Genomic DNA, 16,272 nt, shown 5'->3' on the forward strand with positions numbered 1-16,272 from the left:
AAACTTCCTTAAACCTTCTTTATATGAGTTATAATCTTTTCTGTGTATTTGTCTAAAGTGGGTACTATTTGATAGTGGAGAAGTCCTTTGACCCCTATGCTGTCAAGAATTCTGTGCACATTCTGCGTAGTTTCATTCTGTTGTGGTTTCAATTCTGCCAGAGCCCTTAGGTTCTGACAGAATCATAACTGATGTTGGAATGATTTTCACATGAATTTTACCATGTGGTCCTTCTGCAACACACAGGTAGTCGAAATGCAGATCTCAGATCCATACCCGGAGGGTGTGTTTCTCATTAGTAGCTTTATATCCTACCCATGGCCCTGGGCATGTGATGAGCTTCCTCCACACTTTCCCAGGCATGTTTTTCCAGTTATTTTCTCACAAATGGGGAAGCTGGGTGAGTGTCTGGGTTTGATTTGAGAGGCTCAGTCCCAGCGTTTCTACCACCCCTGCCTCACAGAGCACAGAACACAACCCCAGCTTGATGTCAGGCCCCTTTCTGGGACTGCATCTCAGGAGTCACTGCTGGAAATCGTGCTGATCCCCTGGTTGGAATTCCTTTTAAGTTCTTGGGGCTCAGGGGATCCCTTTCTTTTGTTTTCATCCAAGCTCAACTATGCACTGAAACAAATTTTGTTACATATTGTAGAGCATTTTATTTATTCTTAGTGGGCACGGGACAGGGCTCAACTCAGTCTTCCATCGGGGGCACCCAAGAAGCGGTATTCTCTCTCTTACCCTAGAGACTGTTTTCTGATTTCTAAAAACCCTAACCATGTTAAGGTCCTAGAAGACAGACTGGCTGGAGCTCAGTCTGTTTTCCTTCAAATATTAGTTGAACTTTTTAGTTCTTAAGCAACAATAATCACTAAAAAAACACAAATAGCAATCGGAAAAGATCATTTTTAAACAAGGATTCAACTAAATAGGTATGGTCTCAGAGAAACAGAGTGGCAGCTCTCTCTGAAAAGATGGTGATCTTCCTCTCCACAGAGCAGGAAACAGGGCTGCGGGTGCTTTCTAAGCCCTTCAATGTCCAGTTTTCAAGAAGCAGCACTATCATTTTTTGTCCCCAGAATTGTTAGGAGGTCTTAAAACGTCAAAAAGACACAAATTCAATTAAGGTTAAAAACAAAAAACCACTCAGGAGACTGCAATGTTTTCAGTCACTTATGGGGAAAATATTACTTAATGCTAAACTTCCCCACTATCTTGACTGTGAGTGATGGAGAAGAGGTGTTCTGGATCCCTCTTGGTTGTGATAAAATGTGAGCTTCTATGTGTCTTCCCAGAATTCCAAGGGCAGCATGCAGACTGTGCTTTCCAATAAACAAAGTAAAAACAAAAATGAAAACAGATTTAGAAAGAAAATCTCTTACCTTAAACTACTTAGATACTTTTTAAGACTTGAATTTTGCTTTTGGACTGGAATTTCTACATTACTCAAACAATCCACTCTATATTTCTGCCATCACAAATCATCTATGGCTTCTTAAAGCTCCCATCTTAAGGCCTCTATTGCTAAAGCATCTTCCATGTCAATGTATCCCAACATTTTTGTAGCGTTCTCTCATGCCGCGTTTCTATAATAATATTAATAGCTTATTCTGTTTCTTAGTTTTAATGGGGGCAAACGACACAGCTCTGAGACATTGCTATTACATTGCAGTGGATTTCTGACGCATTTGCGCAGCCCTGCTGGGCATCATTATCTGTCTTCCCACATTGGAAAATCTATTTGCTATGGTGACAAATCAAGTCATAAAAACATAAACCAACAGACAAATTCATGAACTGACATCTGTGGACCCACCCAATGTCCATAATTTTTCCTATGTTATTATTGAAAAGCAAGTGGTATCATGCATCTGTCAATAAAGTTTAAAAAGAATCATGTAGTCTTAAATTACTGTCCTATATTAAATTGACAGATTACACCATACATGGATTTTTGCTATGTCATCATAAACCAGCAGGCCCTCTTATTGTTACATAGTATCTGCTTACTGCCTTTACCTAAAAGGTAACAGGAATCACTAAGAAAATTATACAAACTGAGGCTGGGTGTGGTGGCTCATGCCTGTAATTCCAGCACTTTGGGAGGCCAAGGCAGGTAGATCACCTGAGATCAGGAGTTGGAGACAGCTGGACCAACACGCAGACACCAAATCTCTACTAAAATACAAAATTAGATGGGCGTGGTGGTACATGTCTGTAATCCCAGCTACTCAGGAGGCTGAGGCAGGAGAATTGCTTGAACCCAGGAGGCAGAAGTTGCATTGAGCGGAGATTGTGACATTGCACTCCAGCCTGGGTAACAAGAGTAAAACTCAATCTCAAAAAAAAAAAAAAAAAAGAAAGAAAATTATACACATTAAGACAGTCTTAGTATTCAATTGGCAAATTATTATGACAACTGAGATTATTCTTAGTAAATTTATTATTATTGTTATTATTAGAGGTCTCCCTGCAGAAACTACACTCCAGTGAATGGCATGGAGACCCCTGTTAACCAAAACGCGTCTCCATGTTCACACCATGGTGCATTTGAAGGGTTTAGAGTTGGGCTGTCTGTATATTGCTGAATGGAAGAAAGGTATCAATGAATAACAATCAATCTGTTAAATATTTTTATCTCATGAAAACATAGTCCTACAAGTTTCAAAACCTTGCAATACAGAACATGTAAGTAATTTGCATATTGAGATCATGATCTACATTTTATAAACAATTAAAATTTTAATTTCTCTGAAAAACAGGCCACCATTATAGAGATCCCCCAACTGTAGAATTCTAAGGTCTCCAGCATCTTGTAAACTCTGTCTCTGGTCGCGGGGCTTTGACAGATATTATCATCTGCCACAAGGCTAATTATTCAATCTGTATCCCAAGAACTAGCTCTCACCAAAAGAACTCATCGTTAAAATGCAAATAGGTATCTCCCACTTCACTGGCTTAGCTGTGGCAGGCTATTAACAGCTTTCTGACAAGAAAGAGAGAAGCTAAATGAGGTGGTGCCTCAACCTTCTGGATGTATTGAGGCTGTACACCCACCTCCAAGCCGCACGCGCTGCCGCCAGCCTGTGGCTGGTCATTTCTGTGCCACGACATTTATGAGTTAACTCACAGAAGCTGCCGAAGAAATCACCAAACAAACAGGCTGATTTCAGATTCACTTTCTGTGCCCAGCCAGCTCTCACTTAGACTAATTACTTAAATGATTTTAAAAATGTATGAATATTCATATGTCAGCGCTTTGGGAAACTCAAGCACAGCTGAGACTGTGAGCACCTCCTCCTCCCTGATCTGGAGAAACCTCACTTGCACATCTGAAAGCCCTGGGCAGCTTCAGAGAACCGCACCCCAGTGGGGAGGGGCAGGCCTAGAGCAGCGAGCCCCGACCCCCAGTGCCCAGCCTGCCTCCACCCCACCCTTGGCCGGATGGGCACTGTTCTCATTGGAGTGAGTCTGTCTGGTCTTAAACATCTGGAAGCTGACCTGTCCTGGAGAGCAGCAGCCCAGGTGTTTCTTACCTTCTCACGCCACTGTCACACATTCGCTGTGAGCGGACAGGATGTGCGATGTGGAGGCCCAGCAAATGCAGGTGACAGGGGAGGTGCCCCAGGATTGGCTGTCCCGGACCATGTGGCGACCAGGGGACGTGCCCCTGGGATTGGCCAGGACCCCATGGTGACCAGAGGAGGTGCCCTGGGATTGTCGGGACCCTGTGGTGACCAGGGGAGGTGCCCTGGGATTGTCTGGACCCAGTGGTGACCAGGGGAGGTGCCCTGGGATTGTCCGGACCCTGTGGTGACCAGGGGAGGTGCCCTGGGATTGTCCAGGACCCCGTGGTGACCAGGGGAGGTGCCCTGGGATTGTCCAGACCCCGTGGTGACCAGGGGAGGTGCCCTGGGATTGTCCAGGACCCCACAGTGATCAGGCGAGGTGCCCTGGGACTGTCTGGCTGCGTGCTCTGGTCTGACGTCCATCTGATGGTGCTAGACCTAAGAAGCCACGGACCTGGGCTGGAGTGCCCCCAGTGAACAGCCCACTGCCCCACATCGCAGACAATTATGGTAGTCTGAGAGCAGCCTGGAAGAGCCAGGGTCCCTTCTAGAGTCAATCCCATGACCTCGGATGTTCCCAGAAATCATCCAATATACATCCCTGAGCCAGGACTCCGGGCGGATCTACCAGCCTTCCTTCAGTCCAAACCCTCGCCTGAAACAGGATTGATTCTGATGTATTGGGACCAAGCTCTTTTTTCCATGGCAGCACTAAGTGGCACGTGACCACGAAACACACCCCACATGGCCACTGTCCTTGGCAGAGGCAGACATGTGTTGTTAGAAACAAGGTGATGAAAAGCGTGTGCATGTGTTTAAGCCACTGTATACAAGGTTTTATATCTCACAATTTCTCTCACACGCTGAAAACCCTGGATGTGGGCCTGGGGGAAAGGCAAAGCATGATACACCATTCCATGGTGGGAACGGCAAGGAAGTTACAATGATGAGAAATAACAGAACTCACGCGCCCACAGACAGACTGGAGAATTTCATCAGCCTCCACAGCAGCCTGGGTGTCTGCAGGAGAAGGACCCACAGCTTCCCCACCACAGGCGGCCAGTGCCACACCCAGACCAGCATCCCAAGCTCCACCCAGGAACAGCTGCCACCTGCCTGATTCTACACCGTCACATTACTTTTGACTCTGGAAATGCCAGGGGTCCAACGTCTGATGTTTTGGATAAAACTGAAGCTTAAGATTTTAAAATGCAGTCACTAACTTTCCCATGGACACATCTATGCATTGTATGCCTACTGAATGACGTAGAAAGAGGTTTCAAAACTTTGTCACGCATCTACTAACCACCAAATGATGGAAACTGAGTCTTTGATAGAAGTTCCAAGTTAACCCTGTATTCACTTTGTCTTTTTTTAACTTGTGGGTAAGAGCCTTTCCACGGGACGTGACTGAGCTTCTGAGGCCCTGAGTATACAGAAGCCTTTCCCTTTCGGCATCCTCTCACCAGGTGGGAGCAGAACTGGGCTGGGCCCTGCCCCAAAGGCATGTTCCTGGGGTTGGCTGCATCCCAGTTCCTGAGGCTGACTCGTTTTCCAGCCAGCTGGCCTCTTTCTACTGAAAGCCGACCTCGAAATCAAAGCGCTGGTTAATTCAGAGCCCCATGAACAGGGTCAGGTGTTCATACATTCTCCTTATTCTCTCTAATTAGACCATTGGAAAATATCACATAAATGCTGCTGTCACTAATTCCTAACACAGTCAGCAAATCACAGGCCAGGAGCCCCACTTTGCTGTGTGCTCTAAACATGAGACTTGGGCTGAAAGTTAAACAATGACACAACTGGCGACCACCACTCGCCACAGCAAAGACCCCTCACACTCTCGGGCTGAGCCGCCCGCTGCCAGGAAGGGCTCCGCAGCCCCACTCAGCCCGTGGCTTACTGGCTCTGATCAACCCAGAACAAAACAATAATGAAGAAAATATCTCAGTTTGATGGTAATGCCAATTCTTCACAGATGAGCTGCTCATTCCTAACGCCCACCCTGCCCTTTGCTTCAATTACGTTATTCACGTTCGTATCAAACGGCACACAGAACACGTCCTCTACATCCAGGGTTCTCTCCAACACGCTTCACGCCAGACTGTCGCCAGCCACACGTCTGTGAGCCGCGCGGCCCCGCCCACCCCAGGCAGCATGTCAGGTACTCACCTTCCGGCTCCCCGCAGAGCGTGCACTGCGACTCTGAAAACAGAGACAGAGAGAAGCTGTTACACCAGGGGTCTCCACCGAGCAGTTAAAAGATCAACAGCAGCCGCAGCAACAACACAACTGTAACTTTGAGATGATGCAGCCAGGCTGTGCCGGTGGCTCCTCCATGAACAGAGCCGGCTCTGACCCTGCACGCCAGCAACTGCTATTTTAACAACTACCCTTGGCACGTGTTTTACAATTTTATTTTTATTTTTGAGAATTTAAAAAATGTTCTAAATTTTAAGTTCTGAGATGCGTGTGCAGGATGTGCAGGTTTGTGACATGGGTATACGTGTGCCATGGTGGTTCGCTGCACCTACCAAGGTATCACCTGGGTTGGACCCCCGCATGCATTAGGTATTTGTCCTAATGCTCTCCCTCCCCTTGCTCCCCACCCCGCAGCAGGCCCTGGTGTGTGATGCTCCCCTCCCTGTGTCCACGTGTTCTCCCTGTTCAGCTCCCACTTAGGAGTGAGAGTTTGGTAACAATGACCTCTCTGTCATATGCACACAGCAAACATACTTTCTTAATTGTATATGGCTAAACACAAATCACTTAGATGAAACGACGATGGCACATTTTATCACAATTTCAATACTGAAACCTCCACTTCGGCCACAGCTATTACGTCTCCTTTCAGGCACAAAATTTATGAGCAAAAGGGTATTTTAGATTTCAGGAAAACTCTGGAATCCATGGGTACTGACTGAGTCCTCTTTAAGAAGGTCCACGAGTGACTGTGAATCTGGCTCTGTCTGTAGGACAGACACAGATGCTTTGGGAGCACAGCATTTACAATTCATCCTCACACAGGAGAGCTGTAGCAAGCGTATCATCAGCACAGGCACAGGGCTTGGTGGGGAAGAATTCAGACTTGGAGGCCAGCTAGGCCTGGGTTCAAAGCCAGCTACCATCCACTCTCCTGAGAACTTGTGGGCAGGCGACCTAACCCCTGAGCCCTGACCCAGTGTCGAGGCTCCTGAGGCCACAGGGGTGGGAGGGGTGAAGGAGTACATGTGTCAGCTATCAAGGCCATGGGGATAGTGATGCCTGCACGGGCCCCCTGGAAGACACCAACTCCTCGATGCCAGCCACAGAGATGCACCCTCTGCCATCCAGGTGACAGCTGGGCCTACAGAGGAGATGCCACGTGATGCCATGGGGGCTGAACCCCGAAGGACAAGCAGGATGTTAAATGGGAATCTGGGGAGGGAGCACACGCGTCCCAGGAAGGGCACAAAGGAGGCGGGGAGGCGGGGAGGTGAGTGGAGGGCGTTCAGGAGGGAACAGAAAGTCGCAAAAGGGGTTGAGGTTTTCAAAATAAAAGTTAGGAAGCAAAAGTGGTTTTTGGGGCAGAGCCTCACAGGGTCTCATGGTTCCTTTGGAAGGTCACCTTGGTGGCTGGGCTGGGTGGGCGGGGACGGAGCCCACACAGGGCCCATGTGTTTGTGGCAGGTCTGGCTCTGTGGGAGAGTGGGAGAGGGTTCTGGTGGAAAGAAAAGAATATGAACCGTCATTTAAAACTGTGACTATATTTTTAGTAGAGACAGGGTTTAGCTACTCGGGAGGCTGAGTCAGGAGAATTGCATGAACCCAGAAGGCGGAGGTTGTGGTAAGCCAAGATTGTGCCATTGGACTCCAGCCTGGGTAACAAGAGCGAAACTCCGTCTCAAAAAAAAAAAAGAAACAAAAACAAAAAACTGACTGACTGAGCTCTCCAGACTTGAGGGAGGCAGAGCCACACTCCTCAAGCAGACGCTTCTGGCCGCAGCTGCCTTCAGGGGCACTGGTGGAGCGGAGGGGAGAGAAGCCTTTGGGGGCTGCAGGGAAGACCTCAAGGAGCAGCCCTTGGACACAGGAGCCCTGGGCCCAGGGCCACGTGGCTCTGTGTGAGAGCAATGGGCCAGGTACTGGTCCACACACAGGGCCACCTCCGTCCTGGCCACCACCACCAACAAAGCCTGTGGAGGATGAAGGGGCTCCTGTCACCGAGGGCACACGGGCAGCCAGCACAGGCTGGGGCCGTCCCATCACTGCCATCACTGAAGCAGACTTCAGGTTTAGTTAACCCGGAAACACAGGCACCACCCCTTCAAACATTCTGCAGAAAGTGGGAACGGAGGGCCTCTTGCGTGGGAATGGAAGGCCTCGTGACTCAGTTTCCCTTCAGGTTCTAGGGCGAGACTCCCCGTACTGGCATCCAGCTGCAGGAGGCGCGGGCACGACTGGGCCCCTATGCACACACACACTGCCGGGCAGGAGAGGCTGGATGAGACGGCCTGGGAGTGAGGCCACGGAGGAAGGGCCAGGAGTGGGCTTTGCAGGCGTGCAGTGTGCTGCCAGGACCAGGCTTTGCTGGAGTGAACTGCACGGACCAGGGAAGCTGGAAACCAGAAGGAAACAATTCTGCACACTCCGCCTCCGGAATCCCCATTGGGGTTTCTCCCCTCTTCCTGAGAAGAACTAAGGCAGGAGTCTCCCGGGAAAGAAGCCACTGAGTCATACAGAAAAAAAAACTGCTTTAAATAAGAGCAAGAGGTCCTGAAAGCCTGTTTTAGAATCAAGATGCGAAAAGCCATCTTAGGCCACAGATCCCTTTATTTTCCCCAAACCAAACGGAAATGTGCCGATGACTACCCTCCATGGTAACTTCATGAGAATCACTCCCAAACCAGAGGCTCTGGGGAGTCCCACGACATAAGAGCCCACTTTGTCTTATTTAATCGAGAAGTTTCTAAATGTGACCGCCGAGACCTTGGCAGGACACCCAGGAACACAGAGTGAACACACATGTCAGGAACTGTGGGTTCTGCTCTGGCCTCCCATGTGGAGGAGACCACGAGGCTTTGGTGGCCCCATCAGAGGCCACATGCCAGGGAGAGAGTGGAGTCCTGGATGAGCCCAGGGTACCCCCAGGGCAAGGCAGACGCTGACTTCACTATGGTACCCATGGAGGCACTGATTTCAGGGAAGGGAGAGGCCGACTGAGACCCACGAGGCACACTGGGTCCAGCTCGGCCCCCGGCCATGGCTGCCTCCTGCTCCAGGACCCTGGGAGGGACTGGAAGCCTCACGGGGTGGCTCACTCAGACGTGGATCAGGGACTTTGGTTCTGCACCTCCCGCTCAACGTGAACCAAAATGTACATCGAATCTGACCAAGATTCAAGGCTTTCCCCGCAGAGTTCATCTTCAACACAGGTCACACGTGCTTAAAATCACCCAGCAAGCTGAAAACATAGCAGGCTCACTAACAGCATCAAGGACCTTTTCCAAGGATTCTTCCCCAAGTAACACCCATTAAGAAAATATTCACAATACAGAGAATTAAACTCCATACACTGTGGATTCATCATCATTAGCGCAGTCTCATTTAAATTAGAAGAAGACCACACTGATCTATGCTGATGGACACAGATGGAAAAATCTGCCTGACGATGCTGTGTGTGTGACGCTGTCCCTGCAGCACGCACAGCCCCCAAGAGGACCGGCTCCTTCCCCAAGCTGCAGATGTGGACAGCACAAGCCTGCTGGTGTCTTCCGGCACAAGGTATGCACTTTATTTTAATCTCCCAGAAAAGAGGAACCTGCAGCATTTTCTGTGTAAATTGCATAAGGCATTTTATTTACAGAGGCCATTCTAAAACTATGCACATATTTTTGGAGTGGCAGCTTTGAGCTCTGTGAACCAAGCGCTCAATCTCTCAGGATTCTGCGTGGTGGCGGCCTCCACAGCATCTGTCCTCCCTCCTGCCACCAACCGGGGAGGGGTGCACAGCAGCAGCGGAGGACCGGGAGATTAAGGAGGACTGCAGCTCTCCTGGAGCCCCGGGAAGAAACAGCACACACGGGACCCTCCAGCCGCTGCAGCCACACGTGGTGGACACGGCCTGGACCCTCGGCCAGAGCTCCTCAGGGCAAGGCCGAGCTCAGCGTTGCCGGGGACGGGCATAGCTTTCCTGAAGCTGGTTCCAACCCAGCCGTGATGCCAAGAGTATCCCTGCTCCTTCTACAGGAAACCAGGTGGGCACAGGCCCGGGGGTGGGCGGCCTTTGCTGTGGGCCGTGGTGGCAGCGAAGGAGCAGCGGGAGGAGGGCTGGCGCTGGAAGGCCCGTGGGGGTGCCTAGACGCGAGGCCCAGCATCTGGCTGCTGTGACAACTGCACTCATTTGCTGCCTCCCCCATCCGCTGTCCTCCTCCGCCTCCCTCCAGCTGCGACGGTGACCAAGAGAGGGGGAGAAAAAACCACCGACGCCTTTCCTCTTCCAGGTCTTAGAGCACATGGCAGGGTGTTCTGCTGTGCTCATCAAGAAAGGCTCCGAGTCAGCAGCCACCTAGAGGCACCGTGTCCAGCTCCAATGGGAGCTCTAGATGACAGCAGGCCTGGCAGGCTGCCACAGATATTGCCCAGCCGTGGCACCTGGCAGCCTCGCCAGTGCTTCTCACACAGCACCAAGTACAAAACTAGGACCCTTTGTCCGGACTGTGTGAACAGGCTCTCACCGTGCAAGCACTTGATATAACAGAGCCCTGTGACCCCATGACCCAGGACACCATGACTGTGAGAACACAACAGGCCCACGTGACAACATGACAGTGTAATGATGTGACTGTGACCCCATGACCTAGGGCACCATGACTGTGAGAACACAACAGGCCCATGTGACAACACGACAGTGTCACAGTGTGAGGACGTGACTTTGACATCATGACCCAGGACACCATGACTATGAGAACACAACAGGCCCACGTGACAACATGACAGTGTAATGATGTGACTGTGACACCATGACCCAGGACACCATGACTGAAAACACAACAGGCCACATGACAATATGACAGTGTAACAACATGACTGAGACAACACAACAGGCCCAGGTGAAAACACAACAGTGGGACAGTGTGAGGATTTGACTGTGACCCCATGACTGTGAGAACACAACAGGCCCATGTGACAACATGACAGCATGACAGTGTAAGGACATGACTATGACACCACGACCCAGGACAACATGACTGTGTAAACACAATAGGCCCATGTGACAACACAACAGCATGACCACATAATAATGTGACGTGGCTATAGGACACATGACCCTGAGACAACATGATGCAAGAATATCCAGCATGCCTACAAGGCCATGCAACAGTGTGCTAATGTGACATCACTATGGGAAATCATGGCCCTAGGGTGAGATGACCACATGGCTGTATGCCAACATGGCCACATGGCTGTATGACAGGATTCCGTGTCTCCATGACCACATGGCTGTATGACAACAAGCCCACGTGGCTGTATGACAGGATTCCACGTCTCCATGATCACATGGCTGTATGCCAACAAGGCCACAGGGCTGTATGACAGGATTCCACATCTCCATGACCACATGGCTGTATGACAACATGGCCATGTGGCTGTATGACAGGATTCCACATCTCCATGATCACATGGCTGTATGACAGGATTCCACGTCTCCATGATCACATGGCTGTATGCCAACAAGGCCACAGGGCTGTATGACAGGATTCCATATCTCCATGACCACATGGCTGTATGACAACATGGCCACGTGGCTGTATGACAGGATTCCACGTCTCCATGATCACATGGCTGTATGACAACATGGCCACGTGGCTGTATGACAGGATTCCACGTTTCCATGATCACATGGCTGTATGACAACATGGCCACGTGGCTGTATGACAGGATTCCACGTCTCCATGATCACATGGCTGTATGACAACATGACCACGTGGCTGTAAGACAGGATTCCACATCCATGATCACGTGGCTGTATGACAATATGGCCACGTGGCTGTATGACAGGATTCCATGTCTCTATGATCACAACATGACTACATAGCAATGTGACCACATGACAAATGTGACAACATGAACATGCGCTCACACACTCCCATGACAACACGATTGCAGGAAAATATGACTATGAGGTACTGGACTCTGGCAGTACGACTGTGTAACAATAACACGATTATATCACATGACTGTGTGGCAACAGGACTGCATGGCAATGACCCCATGACAATGTGCCTCTAGTCCACACTGACGGCATTCCACCATGACTGCATTCCAATGTGACTTGACAGAGGCCAAAAAGTCCACCAATCGTCCACTGAGTGACACTTAAGCTGCAGTTCAGCCAGACACAGTGGGTTGTGCCTGTGATCCCAGCACTTGGGAAGGTCGCGGTGGCAGCACCTAGGCCCAAGAGTTTGAGGCTGCAGTGAGCCACAGTACACCAGTGTACTCCAGCCTGGGGACAGAGAGAGACCCTGCCTCAAAAATAGATAAGTAATATTTGTGGATGCTATGGAATCTTATCTGCTAAAATGGAAAATTATCAAACATTAAAAACCACAAAGGGCAAAAGGTAAAACACTATCTCCTTTTTATTTTTGGATGTGTATTCTTTAATATTGACTTAACAAATATTTAGAGAAAACCTACCTTGTGTCAGGTACCACGCTAGGAGATAGTCATTGATAATATTCTAATACACGAGTCATGTATATTTATAAATGTGAAGTAAAGGCCCAGAATGACAGTGAATTCTTAGAAATTATTTCTCAGGGAGAAACTTGTGGTAACAGAAGTGCTGGTTGCATGGGTTAGGGAAGAGAGAGATGAATATAAAGTGAAATTCTCGGCAAACGTGTTAATTTCTAATTTGAAAACCAATGTTTCAACTGCAAAAAGTTAATGTATAAAGAAAAGTTACCTGTAGCACAAAGTAAGCCCCCAAAGATTCGCCCAGATTTCACCACTGTGCAACGAAGCCACATAACACACCGTGCTTATATCCCTTAAATCCGTGCAAATGAAGACACCACCACGAGGCCGCCTAACGGCACATTTCTCAGACGGCAGCCCCTCATCTCGACGCCTGACTAATCAGGAGACGCACTGACAGTAAGCGTGCTCCACTGCTAATTAATAAATCATGTGTAGGGTACTTCCTTCAATTACATAATTGCATTCAAATTCAATTCTCATTCAATTTTTTTTTAATTAAGTGAAAAATACGGGAAGACAGACCCAGGAGTGAGTGGCTTCACTAAAGCAAGGAAGCGTAGGGAACAAACATGGAAGTCAGAAGCCCAGACGGGGCGGCACGGCCTGCAGCCATCCTTTCTGGTCCTGGATCACTACCTGCTCCAGATCCTCGTGTGAATGCCACCAAGTTCTCATGGCCAGATGGACACAAGGATGCTCAGCTATCCTCAGAGAAGACGTTCATTCACTGCCTTCTTCCTTCAGCGAATGTGACTGACCATCCTTCATGGTCCTAGCATTGCCCGTCATGCGGGGCCAGCTGCCATCAACACAGGGTGTCTCTGGCTCCCAGAGCTTTTATTCTGGGGCCCCTGGTCCCACGGCTGGCAGGAGGAAGTGCGTGGTGTGCAGACCCGGTGCTCGAGCTGCTCTGGAGACAAACTGTGAGCTCACGGCTCAGCCTCTCTGCCCACCATAGAAACGGCAGATCTGACTTTGGGATGTTTCTGGGGAGCAGATTGACCTTCAGAGTAAGCTTAGCCTAAGAAAGTTAAATAACTGCTGGGCATGGTGGCTCATGCCTGCAATCCCAGCCCTTAGGGAGGCCAAGGCGGACAGATCACAAGGTCAGGAGTTCGAGGCCAGCCTAGCCAACAAGGTGAAAGCCTGCTGTCTCTACTAAAAATACAAAAATTAGCCGGGCATCGTGGCACACACCTGTAGTCCCAGCTACTCAGCAGGCTGAGGCAGAAGAATCGCTTGAATCCAGGAGGTGAAGGGTGCAGTGAGCCAAGCTTGCACCACTGCACTCCAGCCTGGGCAACAGAGCGAGACTCTGGCTCAAAATGTAAAGAAAAAAAAAAAAGGAAGAAAGTTAAGCAACTTATTAAAATCTCTAAGGAAAAACAAGGTCTCAGTATTATTCAGCCCACACAAGAGCTCACTGCCTGGCAAATGCTCACCCAGGGTTAAAAACTAGCCAGAAAGTAGATGGCCCGCCCCGGGACAATCAATAGTTCATTTTTCTGTCCTGTTAATCTATGAAACTCAGTGCTGTGCATGACTCCAGTCTTCCCAACTCCACAGCAGCTGTGTGGAAATAATCAGCCTGTTTATGTCCTTCATTCACTTCAGGAAAAAATGCCCGCAGAAACGAAGGGACTTGCCTGTGGTCAGCTGTTCAGTCATACAAGCAATTATACAAGTTTTGTTTTTAAAAATTTTCAAAATGTTTCATCAAGCAGAAGATTGTGCTGTGCAACCTCTTTCCCAGCTTTTTATTGCATACATGAGAAATACACAAGAGCAGGGACAGAAGAAAGTTGTATTTAGGCCTCAGCAGTTAAATGCCTGAAGAGATCAACACATCAGGAACCAGGTGGGAAGATGTGGATGGTGAGCTCCACCCACAGGCAAACGACCGGCATGGGGACCCTCGCTCGCGCAGGCCTGAGACCATCACGTAGGACCCTCGCTCACGCAGGCCTGAGACCATCACGTGGGGCCCTCGCTCACGCAGGCCTGAGACCCTCATGTGGGGCCCTCGCTCACGCAGGCCTGAGACCCTCATGTGGGGCCCTCGCTCACGCAGGCCTGAGACCATCACGTGGGGCCCTCGCTCACGCAGGCCTGAGACCATCACGTGGGGCCCTCGCTCACGCAGGCCTGAGACCATCACGTGGGACCCTCGCTCACGCAGTCCTGAGATGGTCACCCGGGGCCCACAGGCAGGCCCAGCGGCCCATTTCTGAGTCTGCCATTCTGCTCCTGAACTGTGCTCCCAATACGGAGTCCTGAGCCTGTGGAGTTCTTGCCATTCTCTCCTCTCCGGCAGCAAAGCAGGCAAGAGCAGAGCGCCGCTGTCTCCTTCATCCGGCCGCCCTCCCCAGAGCGGCGTGCGGGACGCACATGTCCAGCTCCATGTCTGCTGTTCTCAGCCTCTGTCCCAGTTCAGTCTCTGCAATGTCACAGCAGCAAAAAGGGCCTCTCTCCTAAAAGCAGGATGTCCCCCAGGCCCTGCTCTTGCACCGTGGCTGAGCTCAGCCTGCACAGCCTCTCTGGGAAATCCATTCAGGGTCAAGGTTTTCACCTCCACTCATTTATGCCAAAGATGGCCTCGAGCGTCAGAGGCGTGGAGCCTGATGCCTGCTGACTGTGTACAGGTCCCATCTCCATCACTCCGGTGGAGACATCGCTTCCCACGGTCCAGACCCAGAAGCCTCCTCCATTCACCTTTCTCCCCACACTCAACCTCACTATCTGCTTCCCCCCACAGAGCGCCCACCAGCCCACTCCCTGGGCGCCCTGAGCTCGGTCAGTGCCCAGGCCGGCGCCACCTCCTCAGAGGCTCCCATCACTGATCTCAAAGGTTTTCCAGGCCACAGCTGTGGCCCTCAGACTCACACAGGCATAGGCATAGATGTCAGGTCATATCCCCTGCGTGGCAATGCCACACACATCTCCAGTGGTTCATGCTCAACCTCCAGGAGTCCTTCAGGTACAAACCCTTCCAATTCTGTCTTCGTCATGTGAAAGCAGGTGCAACGGCCTTCGCTAAACTTGGCTGGGAGGTTTGGGACTCCAGGAGTCAGTGTCTCAAGCAACACTTAAGATAAAAGCAGCACTAACCCCACAGTTACCAGGGCCAGAATATTTAACACACTGGAGCAGCGTTCGCCTTTTCTCTCAAGCATGCCCGCAGCCAATACGTAATCAGGAAGTCGCCTCAAACTCCACAATTTAGGTTGAATCCCCTCCGTTCCCTCCATCCTGCAGCACCTAGACAAGCGGCCCACAGCGGCTGCGGTGCCGCACGAGCGGCCAGGCGGCCGCCTGTTTCCACAGAAGCATCCACTGAGCTGACTCTGGAGCCTGCACTGGACTGCGCCCTTGGTGCCCTTCTTTGACCCATGAGTGGTTCACCGCCACCTCCAGAGGACATCTCACGATGCCCGCCAAGCCCCGCACCCTGGTCCCTGCCCTCCAGGGCCTTGCATACTAGGTGGGGGAGCATCTGTGTCTGTTCCCAAATGCTCTTTTCCCAAACCTAACATGGGTGTCTTTGTCTCCCGTGGAAATAAATGTCCTGCATGAAGCCCTCAGCAGCTTCCTGCTGCACGCCATACCTGAGCCATTTCTTTACATATCTGGTTAAATGCTTGTTGTTCCTGCCCTTGTCCATGGGGAACACGGGGCTGCCCAGAGCCCCATGCTCCTCTCTCCCCCCAGACTTCCTGGCACATAAGAGAGAGGCTCTGTGGTTAAATAAACAAGAGGTTTATATCCTGCACAACAGCCCCACCTCCATGAGAAGCTACGTCAGCAAAATGCACAAACCACTGAGATCTTGAATCCCAGAATCCACCAGCGACGGAAGCTGCACATGCTCGAGGCCCTCAGCCAGGCAGGACACGTGCGCTACTCCATCCTGCGTGGGAGGACACTGGCAGATCTGGAGTGAGGCGCAGGGAGGGCA

At 50.5% G+C, this 16,272-nt stretch overlaps 1 protein-coding gene across 7 annotated transcripts in view; it reads right to left on the bottom strand.

The window, feature by feature from the left end:
- DLGAP2 (DLG associated protein 2) overlaps positions 1–16,272 on the bottom strand; it is an 868,686-nt gene that overhangs the window by 374,686 nt on the left and 477,728 nt on the right. For all 7 annotated transcript variants that reach the window (XM_074384215.1, XM_074384216.1, XM_074384214.1 and 4 more), the window contains one exon: positions 5,742–5,774. In XM_074384215.1, coding sequence (XP_074240316.1) covers positions 5,742–5,774 — 33 coding nt within the window. The remainder of the gene's footprint in view (positions 1–5,741; positions 5,775–16,272) is intronic.

Source organism: Saimiri boliviensis, chromosome 13, assembly GCF_048565385.1.
Source record: "Saimiri boliviensis isolate mSaiBol1 chromosome 13, mSaiBol1.pri, whole genome shotgun sequence".
Taxonomy (NCBI): Eukaryota; Metazoa; Chordata; class Mammalia; order Primates; family Cebidae; genus Saimiri; species Saimiri boliviensis.